General features: G+C 41.4%; 1 protein-coding gene across 1 annotated transcript in view; it reads left to right on the top strand.

Moving 5' to 3' along the window:
- The window catches only part of ITGA9 (integrin, alpha 9), a gene marked incomplete at its 3' end in the record, with an annotated part of 187,311 nt that overhangs the window by 25,356 nt on the left and 145,698 nt on the right, over positions 1-16,257 (top strand). The window contains exon 11 of the mRNA XM_009891547.1: positions 2,418-2,578. Within this exon, the coding sequence (XP_009889849.1) occupies positions 2,418-2,578 (161 nt within the window). The remainder of the gene's footprint in view (positions 1-2,417; positions 2,579-16,257) is intronic.

Below are 16,257 nucleotides of genomic sequence, written 5' to 3'. Positions count from 1 at the left end.
TTAAAGCTGCTGGACAAATATTTGAAGGCATTACCTGCACGAGTTAATTTGCTAGCGAAAACTTGCCTCCAAGTCTCCTACTGGAGTGAGCAGGAGGAACTTACACCACCAGCAGTGCTAAGTTTGGCCAGTTATCTCCCCACCCTGGTTGCTTTCTGGAAGCAATGAAGCTGGGGAGGGAAAAAGAAAACCACCTTACTCATGATATTTCAGTTTTTCCACTGATGTGACATCATTGGATATAACATAGAAACAAGTTGTCAAAATAAAGGGGAGGCGGCGGGGGGGGAGGAGGATGGGAACTGTGCGGCTTGATTGAAAACATCCACTGCCGTTTCAGAGCCACGGTAGCTGGGATCGCTTTGCTTGGAGGCCTGGTACAGGGCTTGCCTTGGGATGCGTCTCCGCGCCTGCAGCGAAGAATTGTTCAGTGTTAGTAATACACTGTGCTTCCTTCGGAGAGCCTCCCCAGGCACCGCTGCAAGCTATGCAGCCCTGCCTTCCTTTGGTGTTTCTCCTTTGAAGAGGACTGTGTCTCCCCATGGGGCTTTTTGCCTCTGCCTACGCAGGGCCTGGCTTTGCTAACGGGATTTTTGTCTTTGACACCGGTGCAGATCTCAGCATGCGAGCATGCATGTGAGGTCTTGAAAGCGGAAGGGAGACAATTGGGGATGGGTGTGGGATGTGCACACTTTAAAAAAGAAAAAAAAAAAAGTTAAGAAAGAGACTGCTGGCTGAACAGGCTAAAACAGGCTAAACCCTGTGTTTCTGTTTAAGTGCTGCTCTTTGGTGGGACTGACCAACCACCACTTCAGTGAGAGGTTTTGGTGCTGAGCTTGTCAGAATTTGAAATACTTTCAAGGAATTATCCTTCTAAGCAAGATATTCTGCCAAAAGCAAGCAAAAAAGTTCAGGTGGAGCCCTATGATGGTAGTTAGGCTGATTCCTCAGCTGTGGCTTTTCTTACTACTTAGCGTATATCTCTGGTTACTTTGCATGAACTTGTGAGTGAGCTTTTCATCAGAATGCAACACACTGCAAATGGAAGTGAGTTCAGTTTGAATTATTATGAGAGACTTTTGCACCAAGTTTTACAATATCATTAAATAAATTCTTCAAAGTAGTGAAATTTTGGTGGAGAAACAGTTGGAGGTGATAGCATTAGCATCAGTGTTAATTTAGAGAGATGAGGATTTTCATTGATTTTAAAAAAAGCCACCACCACAAAAACAAATCAAAACCCAACAAACCCCAGCAAAGACGCCTTGCTGAAATTTGGTATAGAAGACCTCAGTCCAGGAATGTGCTACATTTACATTGATTGTGTATAAAATTCCCGCTTAAAAATGTTTACATTTATGAGGAGCATATTATCTAGCATCAATCATTTAGGACTTAAAACATAAATAAAACCAAAGCAATAACTTGGCAAGTACCCTTCATATGTAACAAATCAGCACAGGAGCTGATGCTGGCTGTCATTTATGAAGATTATCAACTAATTAAGCCACTTATAGTGAGCCAATCTCATGGTATTCGCATTATTGCCTTGATAACAGCTGAAATCAGTGCAGGCCGTGGTCTGTGATGAGTGAAAAGACCTCACAGCCAGTGTTTTCCTTGTCTGTAGAAAGCAGCAAAACAAGTGTTCGTGCTTCTGCTGCAGTTTCATTCCTCTTGTTGTTGTTGTTTTACCAAAAGAAAAGGTATAGTCAGCTTGGATTATTCAGTCACGGTACAACTACTTCAGGTAACAAGTAAGTTTTCTCTTGGACACAGATTCATCCATTCACCAATCAACCGATTGTGTTAAGCTACTTATCTTGTAGAACAGCAGGAAAAAGGATTTGCAGAGATACAGCTCATTAGTCTCTGGGTATTTCTTGTATAAACTGCCAGGGATGTGTAACATCTAAGAAGGGGATACTGAGTGCAAGGCAGTGGCCTGTAGTTAAGGTCTAACTGCTAAGATGCCTGCAGATCAACAAAAGTAATTGTCAGGAAGTACCACATCCTGGTTGACACTTGCATGGTTTCTGCTGTTCTAGAAGGAAAACAAAGCTTGAGGCTGCTGCTGTTGTTGTTTGTGTTGTATTTTTGTTTTTTATGTCAGCAACATAGTTTAAGCATCTTTTGGTTTTTTTATTAAGTGTGCGTGTCTAGATGTACATTTGCACATCATTTCCTATGGGAAAGGATGGGCTGGGGAACGTGACACAAAACCTGGGAGTACGTTAGTAATTGGATTTGGGTTTGTGCAGCCACAGGAAGCTTAGTGATTGATTGAGGGCCTGCAAGGGTTGACCTTTCTTCAAGCACACATGCCTCAGAGGCAACAGGATCTATTGATAGGTGGCTAGAAAATAACTATTGTTCACTGACATCCTTTGTTTTCTTCTTCTTCCTTTTTAAAACAGGTTTGAATTATAACTTGACTGCTGATGTGGCAAAGAAGGAAAAGAGCCAGCAACCCAGAGTTTACTTTGTGACTTCTGGAGAGACAGCGGTGCAGATCACAGAGAAGTTGCAGCTGTCATACATGCAGGAAAAGTGTGAGCATTACTTAGCGTATGTCAAGGTCAGTTCATTCCTGTCCTTACTCACGTTGGACTCATTGCAATTCCGCTCCTTTTTTAAAATTTTTTTTTTATATATATAGATGTATTCAATCAGTTAAAGTGGTGCTGCTTGGCTTCAGATGTTCTTTGTTTTCCTGACTGGTGGATGAAATTTTTGTGAGTGGAAGCTCAGAACTTCTTGCTTGGTGTGATTTGTCAGTCTGAGCACCATTGGGCCTTCGACACCTGGTGCCAGGAATATGTATTTTATTTACTTTTGATCAAGCACGTTTGCGGGTGATTCCTTTCTTTTGACTTAGTCTGTTGCTACGCTTGTTATACTCAAAATAAGGAGGCAAAGTTGGGTTTTTTTTTGGTAGGAGCAGCAGGTTTAGTGGTTAGTTTTGTGTAAGGTCTGACTACATAAGGGGCTGGTGATGCCATCTGCATGGGAATGGCAGGATAACATGGGGTCTGTCCTGAGGCAGTTGGGCTCATGGGTTTGAAGAGCACCCTGGATTTCATCTGGACTTGAAAATAGCAGTGAGATAACTTTATTTCACATGTGTCCTAGGGACACAGAGAGTGTTTTCCAGACATGCTGGGGCATAGAAAGGGTCTGTTCTTCCTGTGACAAACTTCATCCAGGGTCTGGCTGAAGAAATGTCACCCAGGTGCCATTCTGTTTGCAAAGTAAGCACAATAGTTTTCTTCTCAGCTTTTATAGAATTTTATAGAAATTTATAGAATGTATTTTAAAATTATATAGGAAGGAGATTTATCTTTTAAACCACATATATCTTATAAGCACTAATCTGTATCATCAGTCTAGTGGGAAGTATGGTTTTGTGATGAGTTGCATATCTTCCTCACTGAAGGACATATTCCCATAGATAAGCGTGACCTAAATTCAATGGATATCACTTGGCACTGTCTTGTTTTGAGAATACAGCAGGTCCAAACATCCCTAAATGTATAAACTTTTCCAGGAAGCTTCTTTGTACCTAAAAACTGTGAGAATGGGAGATAAAATTCATCCTTTGACTTTATCAACATTTTGTGCATGGCTGTTGAGAGATAAAATAAATAAAGGGACCACCAAGGAGGAAACGCTGTCCTGTTAAGTTGTGTGGATCTCTGGGAAGAGGCTAGGTATCTTCCATATTTTTTTGTTTCTAGAACAACCTTTGCTTTCTGCTGTGGAAAAGCTCGTTAAAGAAAATGTAGACCTATGAGATTACCATTTCTTAGAAAATATGGCTGTGAGTTTAGTAATTCTGGTCTTTCTCAAATGAGCACATCTGGTTAGGCTTTAATGTATTGAGTTTGGATGAAAAGGAGCCATATGCCTTTCTATCTTAACCCAATAATTATTTCTTTCACGCTAACCCTGTTGTAGTATTTGGGTACTACACAGAATTTATTAAAGAGCTACGTACGCCCAGGAAGCTATTTAATTTACTGTAGCATTTCTAGCTGCTGTTGGGAATGCAAAGGTAAGATCTATTTTTCTGGAAAATTCCTGGGAAATTTGATTTTTATAGGCAAGAGAAATGTTTAAAAATGCCAACAACTTAAAGCAAAAAAGCTGGTTAACAAACAAGGCTACTGGCTTTCTCTATGATATAAGTAGCTATTTTTCACTGTTGGAAGAATAGCAGGAAGTGTCGTTTGTTCGTGTAAGGGAGAATGCAGAGTAGTGGAGAAAGATAATCCCTGTGCTTTCATGGGAAAGGTGATATGATCCACAAGGCTACATGATATTAGAAACATCAAAGAGAGCCCTGCAGACTCTGGAGGAGTGGAAATGGGGTCATGATCTTTCACTGCTATCCTTAAGTAACAGCTAGTAAAACAAAAACCAAAACCCTGAAAACCAAAAAAAAACTCTCCAAACTCCAACCGGAAATCTCCTTGATTGCGTAATTTTGCGATGGAATGGGTGATAAAAGATGTGGGCTTAAAATACATGAAGTATTTCACTTAGGCTTTCCTCTTTAGTTTTATTTACTGTATACCTAATGAATTCGCCTCCATAGCAAATCGAGTTGTTTGCAGTTGCGTCCTTAATCTGTTCACTTTATTATTCATTTGAATCCCTGGTGACAAATAGGTTTATACAGTAATATAAGGATGTCCGTTCTGGACTGCCTGGGATCAAGAACAGAGAAGCTGTTTGGACTTGTGCATGACCTCAGGTGCTAGCTTGACAAACCCTACTCGGTAACAAGGCATCTGGTACAAATGGGACACAACAGAGCTCCGTAGGTTACGTTAGTTAAATGAAAGCTTGTGCCAGGCCTTGCTGGATGACATTGTCTAACCAACAGGCAGTTGTAGCATGCTGGAGGCATAAAACAGAAGGATTGAGAAAAGTCATGAAAAAAAACGAGACCTGTACAAGCTTGCTGTGGTTTCTTTTGACAGATTTGATGTTGGAGACCCCGGGGAAACTGAGCACTAAAAGAGTTGCAAGCTGCAAATAAACTGACAGGAATACTCGTTAAATTGTTTTGTAACTGAGAAGTGTCAATGGCTTCTTTCCTAGTTTTGGTTTCCTCTCAGGACAGGAGCTACTGTTCTTCTTGCTGCTACTGAATTTGAGTATTAAAGCCTGTCTTTCCTCATAACTGTGTGACTGAGATGAGTGGATCTCAGATGGTTTGGAGGATACGTGTAGCTCAGAACTTGATCTTGTACAAGGCAGGCTACCCAATTACAGCTCAAATTGCTAGAATTACAGTTGTTCGTGAGAAAATGTGTTTTCTGGTTGAGAACAGAGAATAAAATGGAAATGCTTTGGAACTTCAGAATGCTTTGAGTTTGGTTTTGTAGTGGGCATGGGGAAATAGAGAGAGAGGCAGTTTTCCTACTTTTTTTTTTTTTTTATTTCTTCCACCCCCCCTCCCCTTTATTGGAACCTGTTTGATTTCTAGTTAGGAAATTTTAATTCTTTGGTATACATAGACATTAATTCTAATACTCGCATCGCCTCAGGTATCGTCTGCAAAAGCTGCATTTGTTTTAATTTAAACAGCCTTTGGAGGTTTGACTGATACATTCCGTAGAAAATGGACAGCTTGTGCAAGAGGCTATTAATTGAGAAGTTCAGGAGCATCACTGGTTTTCTCATGTCAGTGCATAGCTGGTCCCTGCAGTTTCTCAGGCGGTGCTTCGCTGCTGGACAGTTCCTGCTCTGGCAGTTTGGGGATGATGGTGCTGCCACTACAGACCTTCTCTCTTTCAATGGTGACAAAACTATTAACAGGATATAAATACATTCCATAGTAACTGTCTGTCAATTTCGCTGGAAGAAAGTGAAGCAAAAGTTTAAAACTTACTGGCTTTTTTTTTTTTTAAGGAATTTGGTTTTTGGTAGAAGGAATGGCAGACGTAAATGTGAGAAAATGCAACATGGTACTAACAGGAGAAGCAGCAGAGGTTGCAGAAGGGAGTATAAACAGAAAAGATGAAGGAAATAAATGGGTTTGGAGGCTTTATAAGTGTCTCCCTAATCTTAATATCTGGGCCTGCAGCTGAAACGTAGAGTTTTCTCTTGGGAACTGCACTTGTTTGATGCTGCGCAGACGACTTGAGCTGTGTGTTTAAGACATCCTGTCATCAGGGCATCAGCTCTGAGGCAACATTGATTTCCCTTCTCAGTAACTGCCCTGGTTGTTTCCGGCTTATGTGGGATCCCCTAATATTTAGGATTGATTTACCTGTGGGTAGGGCAAGAGAATTTGATGCAGACAGCAAAGCCCGTAGTGCCTGCAGATTTATGCAGGATTAAATCTCATCTTTCTTGATTTATCACAAAGGTTTAATGGTGATGATGGTGAAAGCCCCTTGTACAACTCCTGCATTTATTAAAGAAGCACTGTCTGGTTTCTTACCTCACTGTTGGCCAGCCAGCTGGGCTGCCTCTTGCTGCCAGTCACTGCTGTCTATGTGCAGAGTGAACGTTGTAATAGCTTCAAACACCATCAGCAGTCCTGGCACATGATTAAACCAGACACACCATTTATATTTTCCTGAGATCTTTATCTTGGTCACTGTCTGGTTGTTTTAAGCAGTCTCATGTTGCTCATCATATTAACTCTTAAAGGATCCAGCTGTAGCTTATGGGGCGGATGGGGCTGAGAAGCAACAGAGGAGCAATGATACCAAAGGCTTTTCGTAACAGTGTGTAGGTGGGGAGCTCATGCTGTGTTTGTACAGGCAGGCTTGGAATAAAATGCCACCTTTTCAACAGAAATTGCACAGCTGTTTTGTCCACTGCTGAATTCTGTAGCCAAAATTTTGCCTTTTTATAAGTATGTTTCTGGCCTTTGTCTGCCATACATCACTGTTGCTTCAGGTCTCTAAAGATATTCCGGGATGCTGATCTCCCAAAACTTCATCTCTAGTGCTCGCCAGTTTTAGTCACTGTCTGTAGCTGTAATTGTTTCTCCCTCTATAACTCTTTGATCTCATTTGAGGGGGATGTATGTATTAAAGTCTCTTATTCTTAATTCATAGTAATCTGGCTTTTTTCTAGAGTCTGGGTGGCAAAGCATTCAGTCTCACAGTCATGTGTGAGGTAGAGATGGTATCACCTTGATCATTTGCAAGACGTACGTACTTCTGAAAATTGTCTGCCTGTGAATTAACATCTTTATGTTAAGGTTTGGCTGGTGGTGTTACAGGATAGAGACAAACAGCCAGAGGTACTCAAGACTCAAGAGCTTATTTTGAAGGTTGTTGTGGTTTTTTTTTTTTTTGGGGGGGTGGGGGGTGTTGGGATTTGTTTCTCCTATACCATCAATACAGAGCCTTTTAGAGAGAGTAGGTTTTCAGCAGAGCTTGGTTACTCACTCTTAGCGAGGCCTTTTCTGGGATGCTGGTGCTGTGAGCGATGGATGGTATGCTGGACATGGATGATAACCACTGCTTTCCAGAGGAAGAAGTGAAAACCAGACGCTTGTCAACTGCAGCTCCCCTTGGTGATGACCCAACTGGTCCTGCACGCCTCTCCTTGGGTGAACAAAGAAGTCGGAGCAAGTGAGGGGATGACACTTGAAGCAGAGACTGCTTTCACAGCAGCAACAGCTATCAAAACTTAGTCACAATTATCTAGGATTTCACAGGGTTTAGACCACTGGGCAGACAAAGGGACTGCTGACCTGTTCCAGCCTGCAGCAGGAAGTTTATCATCGCTGGAAGACGAAAGCTGCTGTGTAGTTTTGCCAGGAATGATGACTGCAGTGAGATTCAGTGCTAAGACCAAGAGCAGGGTTGATATCTTTAGGTTTGTTCCTTTTTCTTGTTTTATATAACTTTTTTTCCCCCTTTTTCTGAGCCAACTGGAGAGACTGTTAGGCTGAGACAGATGCAGTCATAGCATATGTTCAGCCTTAAAGGGCTGTGGGATAGGTGGGGTGATCATGAAGCACAGGGGTTTATTTACAGAAGCATGCTTTCCAGAATTCCGTTTTCCAAAACTGCGAAAAGTGTGCTCGTAATCTATTAGCACAGACTGCCTCCCCTCCAGCAGAGCAAAATAAATACAATCTTAGCAAAATAAATAGTGTTTTCTGCTGCCTTACTCTGTAAAGTGGTCAGCTCTCTCCTTTCGGATACACTCTTGCTGGCACTGTGTAGAGCTGATGTCTCACCTTGAAAAATAAGCCAGGGAGTAGAGAAGCTGCATTTTTTCCTGAGTAGCTCATATGGGCAAGGGAGTAAGGGTTGTTAGCTGTATAACTCTGGGTTCCTTTTTATTGCCTCTTAAGTGCAGGGATTTAAACGTACTAGAAAGAGTATTAGGAGTTGGTGGGAAGACTGACATCTTTGTGCTGAGCATTAACTGTATCAATATTTAAATACTGTAAATGACCATGGAGTTATCTTTAGCTTTTCCAAAGGTTTTTGCAAGGTTTACCAAGAGCAAGTAAGATTGTCTTTCAAGGGTGAGCTTATACTCAAGTTCAAAACTGTCCTGTACAATGTGGCCAAAATGAAGCTGCCAAACATGCCTGGCACTAGCATCCTTTCAGAGGAGAGCCATGCTGCAAGTAGTTAAGTGCTGTAGGATCTGCTAGGACTGGTAGTGCAGCTATATGGGAGAGCAAATTGTAGCAGATATGGTGCTATTAGCTGTTTGGGGGCTTTTTACTGAGCAGTGTAGCTAGTAGGGCTGTTTGGTAGCCCAAAGGGTCTTGTGTTCTGAGGCCAATGGGAGGCTTTCAGCTGTGAGCTGAAGGCAGAGGTTTTGTCCAGATGCCCTCCTCTGCTGACCTTCCCAGGTTTTTAATGAAATCACTTTTTTTTTTTTTTTTCCCCCTCTTCACACTGACAGATTATATAACTGGGTGGTAAACATCTCCTCCTTTCTGGTTGGAGAGTCTTTGAGTGTTTTCTGCTCTGTATGAAGTTTGTCCATTATAATGAAATAAAATAAAATGAAACAAAAATGTAACCAAAAAACCCCATCCCATTTCAAGTTTTAGCAAGGTAACCAATTTTACTTTAGTTCACTGTTGCTCTTCAACTTTTGCCAGCATGTATGAAAAAGGCCAAGTATGTTCATGGCCAAAGCAGAAATTTGGTTGCTCTGCTGCTGTCAAAGTGCCTGGTTAATCACATTCATGAATCCAAGTAGAGAGATTTTATGCTCCCCAAATGAAATAAATATCATCTTGAATCAGGCTCAGTCAGTAGACTTAAAGCACAGTGTCTGCTGAAATTCTGCTTTGCCTGCCTTGTATTTGTTTTTACCTGCCTTTTTTTAACAGTAGTGTTCCCTGCTAAACCCTGAAGGGATCCAAATCTTTACTCTTGAGCCCTTTGAGAAACTTTTCCTTTTGATATATTCTGTAACGGGAAAGAAATATGATTAATTTTTCAGGTAGAGTCTCTCAAAAATACATATTTCTTAAGTTTTAACAGTGTTGAGAATTACTTTTATTGCATGTAAAGTCTTGATGAAGTGTAACACTTTACTGCTGCTCTTAGACATTCAGTAGCCAACGTGTGCGTGGCTTTACTCTCGGCCCACTGATGTGTTTCTGTCTGATACTGTAGTTCCTCAAAAAGAGATTTCATCTGCAGATTAAACCTTTTGGAGACTCAGGAGGGGGAGATTTAGACCTGAATGGAGCATGGCTCTTTTTGGGAGGAGGATACCAGAGGCCACAGTTTGGAGAGGCTATCCATAGGGCTTTTGTCTGAGAGGAGTCATTGCATTTCCCAGTGATGGAACTTCTAGGAAGTGAATGGCCAAACAGAGATAAAAGAGGTGCTGCAATTTGTGCTTGGAAAAGTAATTCCAAAAGGTAGGTAATGATGGATAGGAATATTTTTGCTTTCTATGGCAGTCCTGGTTAACCAAAGGGCTTGTTTTCTCAGGTGGAAAGAAACAGCAAAGAAGGGAACACTACTGTTTTAGAAACTTTCTAAGCTTGTTTTTTGTACAGAGTGATATAAACTAAACACATGATAGCCAATTGTGCTGTAAAAGTTTATTAGTACTTCTTTGGGACAAATTTACACTTAGGGGGAATACGCTTAATGCTAGAGTATTGCTGCAGAAAATTACAATAGGGAACAGCTTGTTTGTCTTAGTGGTTTTCCTGTTTATAACACATGGAGGAATATCAGTCTGTGCGGTAATCTCGGACACACATGAACACGGTCGGCTTATCCTGTCCAAACTGGGGAGTGCCTAAAATTACCACCCTTTCATTTTGCTACCCTTAGGAAGGAATCATCAGGAAACACTGGAGGCAACTTCCAACAGAAAACTCCTCTCTAGGCTAAAAAGAAAATTAATTTTGTTGGCTGTGGTTTCTGGGTATGTTCCAAACCTATAACCTCCTCATAGTCAGAACAGACTTGAGACTCCTGGGAGACTCTTACAGATGCTGTGTTTGGTTTGAGTGGCAACACGCTATTAGCTAATGCTAATCCAGTGCCCTAATTCATACCAAAAGTGCCTGACAATATGTTTGAAGAAATGTGGGAGTAATAGGTTGCAGGCATAGAGCTTTTTTGGCAGAAAATGCCTTTTCTCCCTTTCTCCCCCACTAGATAACTTCAGTTGTGGAACTGAATTAACCTTGAACTCCTAATGTCCAGAAAAAATTGAGGAAAGGCGCATGCCCTGTGCTGTTACGCTTGCCCCTGTGTGCCCACCGGCATTTCCATATGCAACGGGGTAGTTACAGGTGGTATGGTCGTGCTAGTGATCAAAAGTTACATCCCTGGTCATAGGTTTCCAGTTTGTTGTGTAATTTTAATTATTGTTTCCCTGTGTAGAGCTCCATGACCTCTTCTGGAGTCCCAGTTATTTTAGGTAATGCTTAATATTATGACCTGGAGCCTGCATGTTGTCCTACGCTAACTGTGCTTCTCCGGAGATTTGAAATAGATAGTTATCTGGGATTTCAAATTGTTTTCCACTTGCCCACAACATCTTTGACAGATGGCATATACTTAAGCTTGTTTCTTGACTTTATATACAAGATGGTCTTATGGATTGGATGCATTAGGCAAATCACCTTGCAATTCTCACATTTGGTGTGACATCTTAAAATGGCCTTTTCTCCCATCAAATGTTTGTCGCCACTGTGCTTGCTTTCAGTGGTCATTTTTGCTTTGAAAAAAGGACCATCTTCGAAAGTAAGCATGCTTTTGAAAGCTATCCTCAAAGCAGTGAAGTAGTCACATTTTAATAATATGTGCAATCTAATTTTGAGTGTTTATTTCTTCTGTTGGTGTCCTCTAACTGGCTCACAATGTAATGTGCCATTTGTATTCATCTGGTGTTAAAATTTGTATTGCTGCAAGTGAATTACACAGCTTTAAAAGAACAATTTTCAGAAGGGGATATTGTGAAGGCTGCGTGTAACACAAATAGCTAATTGATTCTTAAATAAAAACCTCAGTGTTATTGCACCAGAGAGACTTCTCTGATCAGATTCCACCAAGAACATAATGTAGCAGCTTCAGTGTTTAACAGAAAATTTAACCACAGGATCTTCTAGTCTACCTTTACTGTCAAGTTATTTACCACTTTTTCTGCCTAAGTTGCACTTATTGGTGTTCTTGATTTCTCATATGTAACACGAGTTTTCCTGTAAAGTCCTCTTTGAAACTATTTGTGAACATTTATGTTATCAATGACAGACTGAAAAATACTTAATAATGAATGGCTTTTGCATGCTTTTTATGCAAGTTGGATTATTTTATTGCCATCTTGTTGTTCTAGCTATTTCTAATCTCCATTTATGTGTAGGTTTTAAGGCACTAAATATGTTTTACTGTGTGGTGTGTGAATGTGCCTAATACCATAAGGATAGGGCTGGGTGATAGCCCTACTGTAATAACAAATAATAATGAAAAGGAAGAGAATCCTGCAATAGTTTATATTGACTTTCTTTTTGTCCTGGGAGAAGCCCCAGGTCTGGTGTTAAATTCTAGACTGAAAGGTGAAGAGTTAGCTGTAAATCTAAGGGAATCTAATGTGAGAGTAAAGTAAATTTACTACTTCCTTCTTTTGGCACACACACTGCATCACTTAAGACTTCCTTAGATGACAAAATAAGTTAAAAATACAACTGGTTAAACTTGTCATGACTTAGTAATTTTCATCCTATTAGCAGACATGCAGCTTCTCATTTGGCAAGATTGACTATAAGGGAACCGACATTAATGTCACTTTGGTGAGAAGAAAAGAGTGTAAAAATAGAAACAACTATCAAAGAATGTAAGTTAAAACAGAGTATGTCTTATATAAGTTTATACCTTCTTTCACATATTTTTTACCTGCTAGGATATGGAAAGCATCAAGTGAAACGTCTGTTAGCCATGTAAAAGATTTTTGGTGAAGCCCAACCATATAGAGATAGTAGTCTGATGGACAGACTTTTAAAATCCCTTCCATGTGAGAGACTAAGCTCTATCACCTGCACCTGGGTCAGGGCACCCCCAGTATCAGTACAGGCTGGAGGATGAAGGGATTGAGAGCAGCCCTGCAGAGAAGGACTTGGGGGTACTGGTGGATGAAAAGCTGGACATGAGCTGGCAATGTGTGTCTGCAGCCCAGAAAGCCAACTGTAGCCTGGACCGCATCAAAAGAAGTGTGGCCGGTGGGTTGAGGGAGGTGACTCTACCCCTCTACTTTGCTCTGGTGTGACCCCACCTGGAGTACTGCGTCCAGCTCTGGTGCCCTCAGCACAGGAAAGATGTGGACCTGTTGAAGTGGGTCCAGAGGAGGGCCATAAAAATTATCAGAGAGCTGGAGCACCTCTCCTAGGAGGACAGGCTGAGAGAATTGGGATTGTTCAGCCTGGAGAAGAGAAGGCTCTGGGAAAACCTTATTGTGGCCTTTCAGTACTTAAAGGGGGCTTATAAGGAGGATGAGGACAAACTTTTTAGCAGGGCCTGTTGTGATAGGACACAGGTAGAAGAGGGTAGATTCAGACTAGATATAAGGAAGATATTTATTACGATGGAGGTGGTGAAACACTGGAACAGATTGCCCAGAGAGGTGGTAGGTACTCCTCAAGCTCTGCTCTGTCTTTCGGCTATGAAATCTTTGAGACCAGAGTGAAAAATCTTAAAGCGGAACCTTTTTGTTATTGTTTTCTTATAAAGATTTTCTTTATTCAGAGGAAACAGGTGGTTTCATGCAACTGTAACAGCTATAAACTACTCCTTTTAAATCATTGAGCAGATAGATCACTGAGTGGTTCTGAATCACTCTTTTGGTTATGTGCCACCAGGGGAAACCATTGCTTCATGCCCTGGTAAAGTACAAAAGCTGGACAAATTCACGTGGTAGCAAACCTAATTTTGTATGAAAAATGTTATCCATGTGAAAATGAGTGAGTCCAGTCCCTATTTGTGGTGCATGACCCCCCGGCCCAGAAGTAGCTTGCCCAGGAAAGGCTGCTGGTTTGCCACCATTCGGTGAGCTCTGTAGTTCTCAGTGAAGAGGAGGCTTGAGCCCACCAGCTGTAATTGGCAACCCATGAGCTCCCTGTGACTTGGAAGTGTCAGTGGGTGCCCTGGCACACATGAGTGTTCAAACCATCCACTGCTTGATTGCAGGAAGGGAGCTGGAGGAGTTGGTTTCCATGTTCTTGTGTTACCCATGTGGTTGTTTCATGAAAGCTGCCTCTGTCTGCTCTCAAATCGCAGCAGCAAAAATCATGAGCTGGTTTTGAGAGGCTGAGCCCTGGAGCACAGCCAGGTTTGGGAGCCCAGTCCACAGTCTGTGCTGAGATAACACAAGCACTGCAACCCTGGCAACAGAAATCCACAGCAAAAGCTATCCCAGGCTTTAGTAAGGAGTGAGGATCTTGCCTGGAGACCAGAGCAGCCCCTAATCGTATGAGATGGCATTTTCAAAGTGTTTCCTGAACCCACTAAATATTTTTGGTGTGGGGAATGGGTGAGTGTTTAAGCTGGTTGGGATGGTGCTTCCACCTCTGGTATTTCCATTCTTCCTAAATGCATTGGGACAGGTTGTGCTGCCTGTATCTCTGCTTGACCAATACATATGTATTCAATTGTGGCAAAAGGCATCCCTGAAATGGAGATATGCGTGAAACCGTGCCGTGACACCGTAGCCGTTGCAAGCAATAAATGTTATCCAAAGTGCTGGTTTTTATTTGTCCCTTCCAAGAACTTGGGGAAATGCCAGAATTTATTTTTAAACTTTATGTAAGCAACTTAAATATTTGTGATGGCTCATTTTTCTTTCCTTACTATTTTGGGAACAGTATTAATTTTGCCCTACATTGTTTCTGTTGGTCTTTTTTGACATTGGTTCTCTCTGTCTCTCTCTCTCCCTCTCTCTTCCCCCCCACCCCCGCCCCCATTCTGTAACAAAATGATGTCCTGTGTTGACTGAAGGCTGCTGGGTTCAACACAAGGTTGCTTGCTTCGGGGAACGAGCAGAATATATTTATGGGGCTTCAGCCATGTCCCCCCTCCTACCCACCAAGACAGCTATCTAAAAATCTAATATTTCTGACTGCATAATCTGTATGTATCTTACTTTTGGTGTTAACACCATCTTTTTCAGCTTGAAAGGAATACCAAGTGCAGCTCTGGAGAGCTGCGTGGTGGGCAGGCTGCTTGATACTTAATACTTATGTATTATTGCTATTAATCTCTTACTCTTGTAAGCATTCACCTTATGTCTGTCCCTATTTTTTTTTTATGTAGTGGTTCTTATATTGTCAGCCTTGAAAATCTTGCAAAGACAATAAAGGTAAAATGCTGCTTAATAAGGTTCTGTTGATCTCTTCCTATTGCTTTTCAGACTATGAGTACTATTTGGGAGCCACTGCTCCCGCCTATGCCAGAGGCACAGAAACTGCCACGATTCCTGATTGACTTCATCCCACAAAGTCAATGGGATTATTAATGTACAGCATCACATCTGCCTTTTGTGATAGTACCTCCTGAGACCTATTTGTCTCTTTCGTGGCTGATTGGATCAGTCCAGGATTTTGTATTGCAAGCTGTCAGGATCAGGGACTGCTTTTGGTACAGACACTTGTATAAGCAGCAGCAGTGTTCATGGCTATAAACTGCCAGGGAGACAGTCACTGTGATGGATGAGGAACTTCTAAGGTTTGGATGTTTGAGGGATCGTTTTCTTAAAATAGACATCCCCGAAATAATCCAAAAGAGTATACAAGCTGTGTAAATCTTTTGAGAAAGCAAAGTTTAGGCCAGAGATCCCATGAGAGCAGGTTTTCCTCTCTTAAAATGCCCACTTCTGGCTTGTTTGTAGTGCTTTGTTAGGGGCGTTTCTGGGAATGTATGTGCTCTCATCTTCTAGTTCTGGTCAGAACCAGAAAGAAAAGAATGGCCAGCAGTAATTAGTATCTTATTAAGAGAAAGAAAAAAAAATCCAAAGCTTGAAAAGTCTCTTGTAAAGCTTTGTATACATGTTTTATTTTTGATATAGCTGCAGTCTTTGCCATCTGAACAGCGCAGTATTCTGCTGGTGGCTGAGAAGGAGGAAATGAAATAAGTAGGTATGAGGAAGAAAGGAAGAGCATCAATGACGTGTATATTTATATATCTCTCATATATTTCTAATGTCCATATGCAAGGACTATTTAAAAGAATATAGGATATGATGATGTGTTTCTAATTGTCATACTTCTCTCATCTCAAGGACTTGTTACAAAATATAATAGATTGATACCTGGGAATCTTCTTCACAACAAAACGTATGTTGTTTAGTGTGTTGATTTTCCTACTACTAACTCTCTTCTCATTGTGCTGAATGCATTCTTCCAGTGCCGGGGTAGATGATAGGTGTAGGCCATGAGACAAGCGTTGTGTAGCAGTTTTCCTTTGCCAACAGCTCAGCATTATCCAAACAGAGCTTGATTTATGATCCCTGGAGAGCATGGCATGTAGGTTGGCTTAGATTGCCAAGCAGCATACTGCCAAACTTACACTCCACCTAGGAGCTCGTTGGTCTATGCTGGACCTAGAGCTGACTCAAGGCTTTGGCAGAGGAATATAGTGTGCCTCTATTGCAAACCACTTCTTATTTAAAGCCTTTCTGTCAGCTGACAACTGTCAAAACGGTGTGTCTGTAACTACAGGTTGCAGTGTTTCAGATGAACGTGCTCATTTCCTTACTGGGTATGTAGTTGGCAATAACATAGTTAAGGAGAGGTATGAT

This window comes from Charadrius vociferus, unplaced genomic scaffold (assembly GCF_000708025.1).
Source record: "Charadrius vociferus isolate BGI_N301 unplaced genomic scaffold, ASM70802v2 scaffold951, whole genome shotgun sequence".
NCBI lineage: Eukaryota > Metazoa > Chordata > Aves > Charadriiformes > Charadriidae > Charadrius > Charadrius vociferus.
This window is presented reverse-complemented; position numbering and strand designations above follow the sequence as displayed.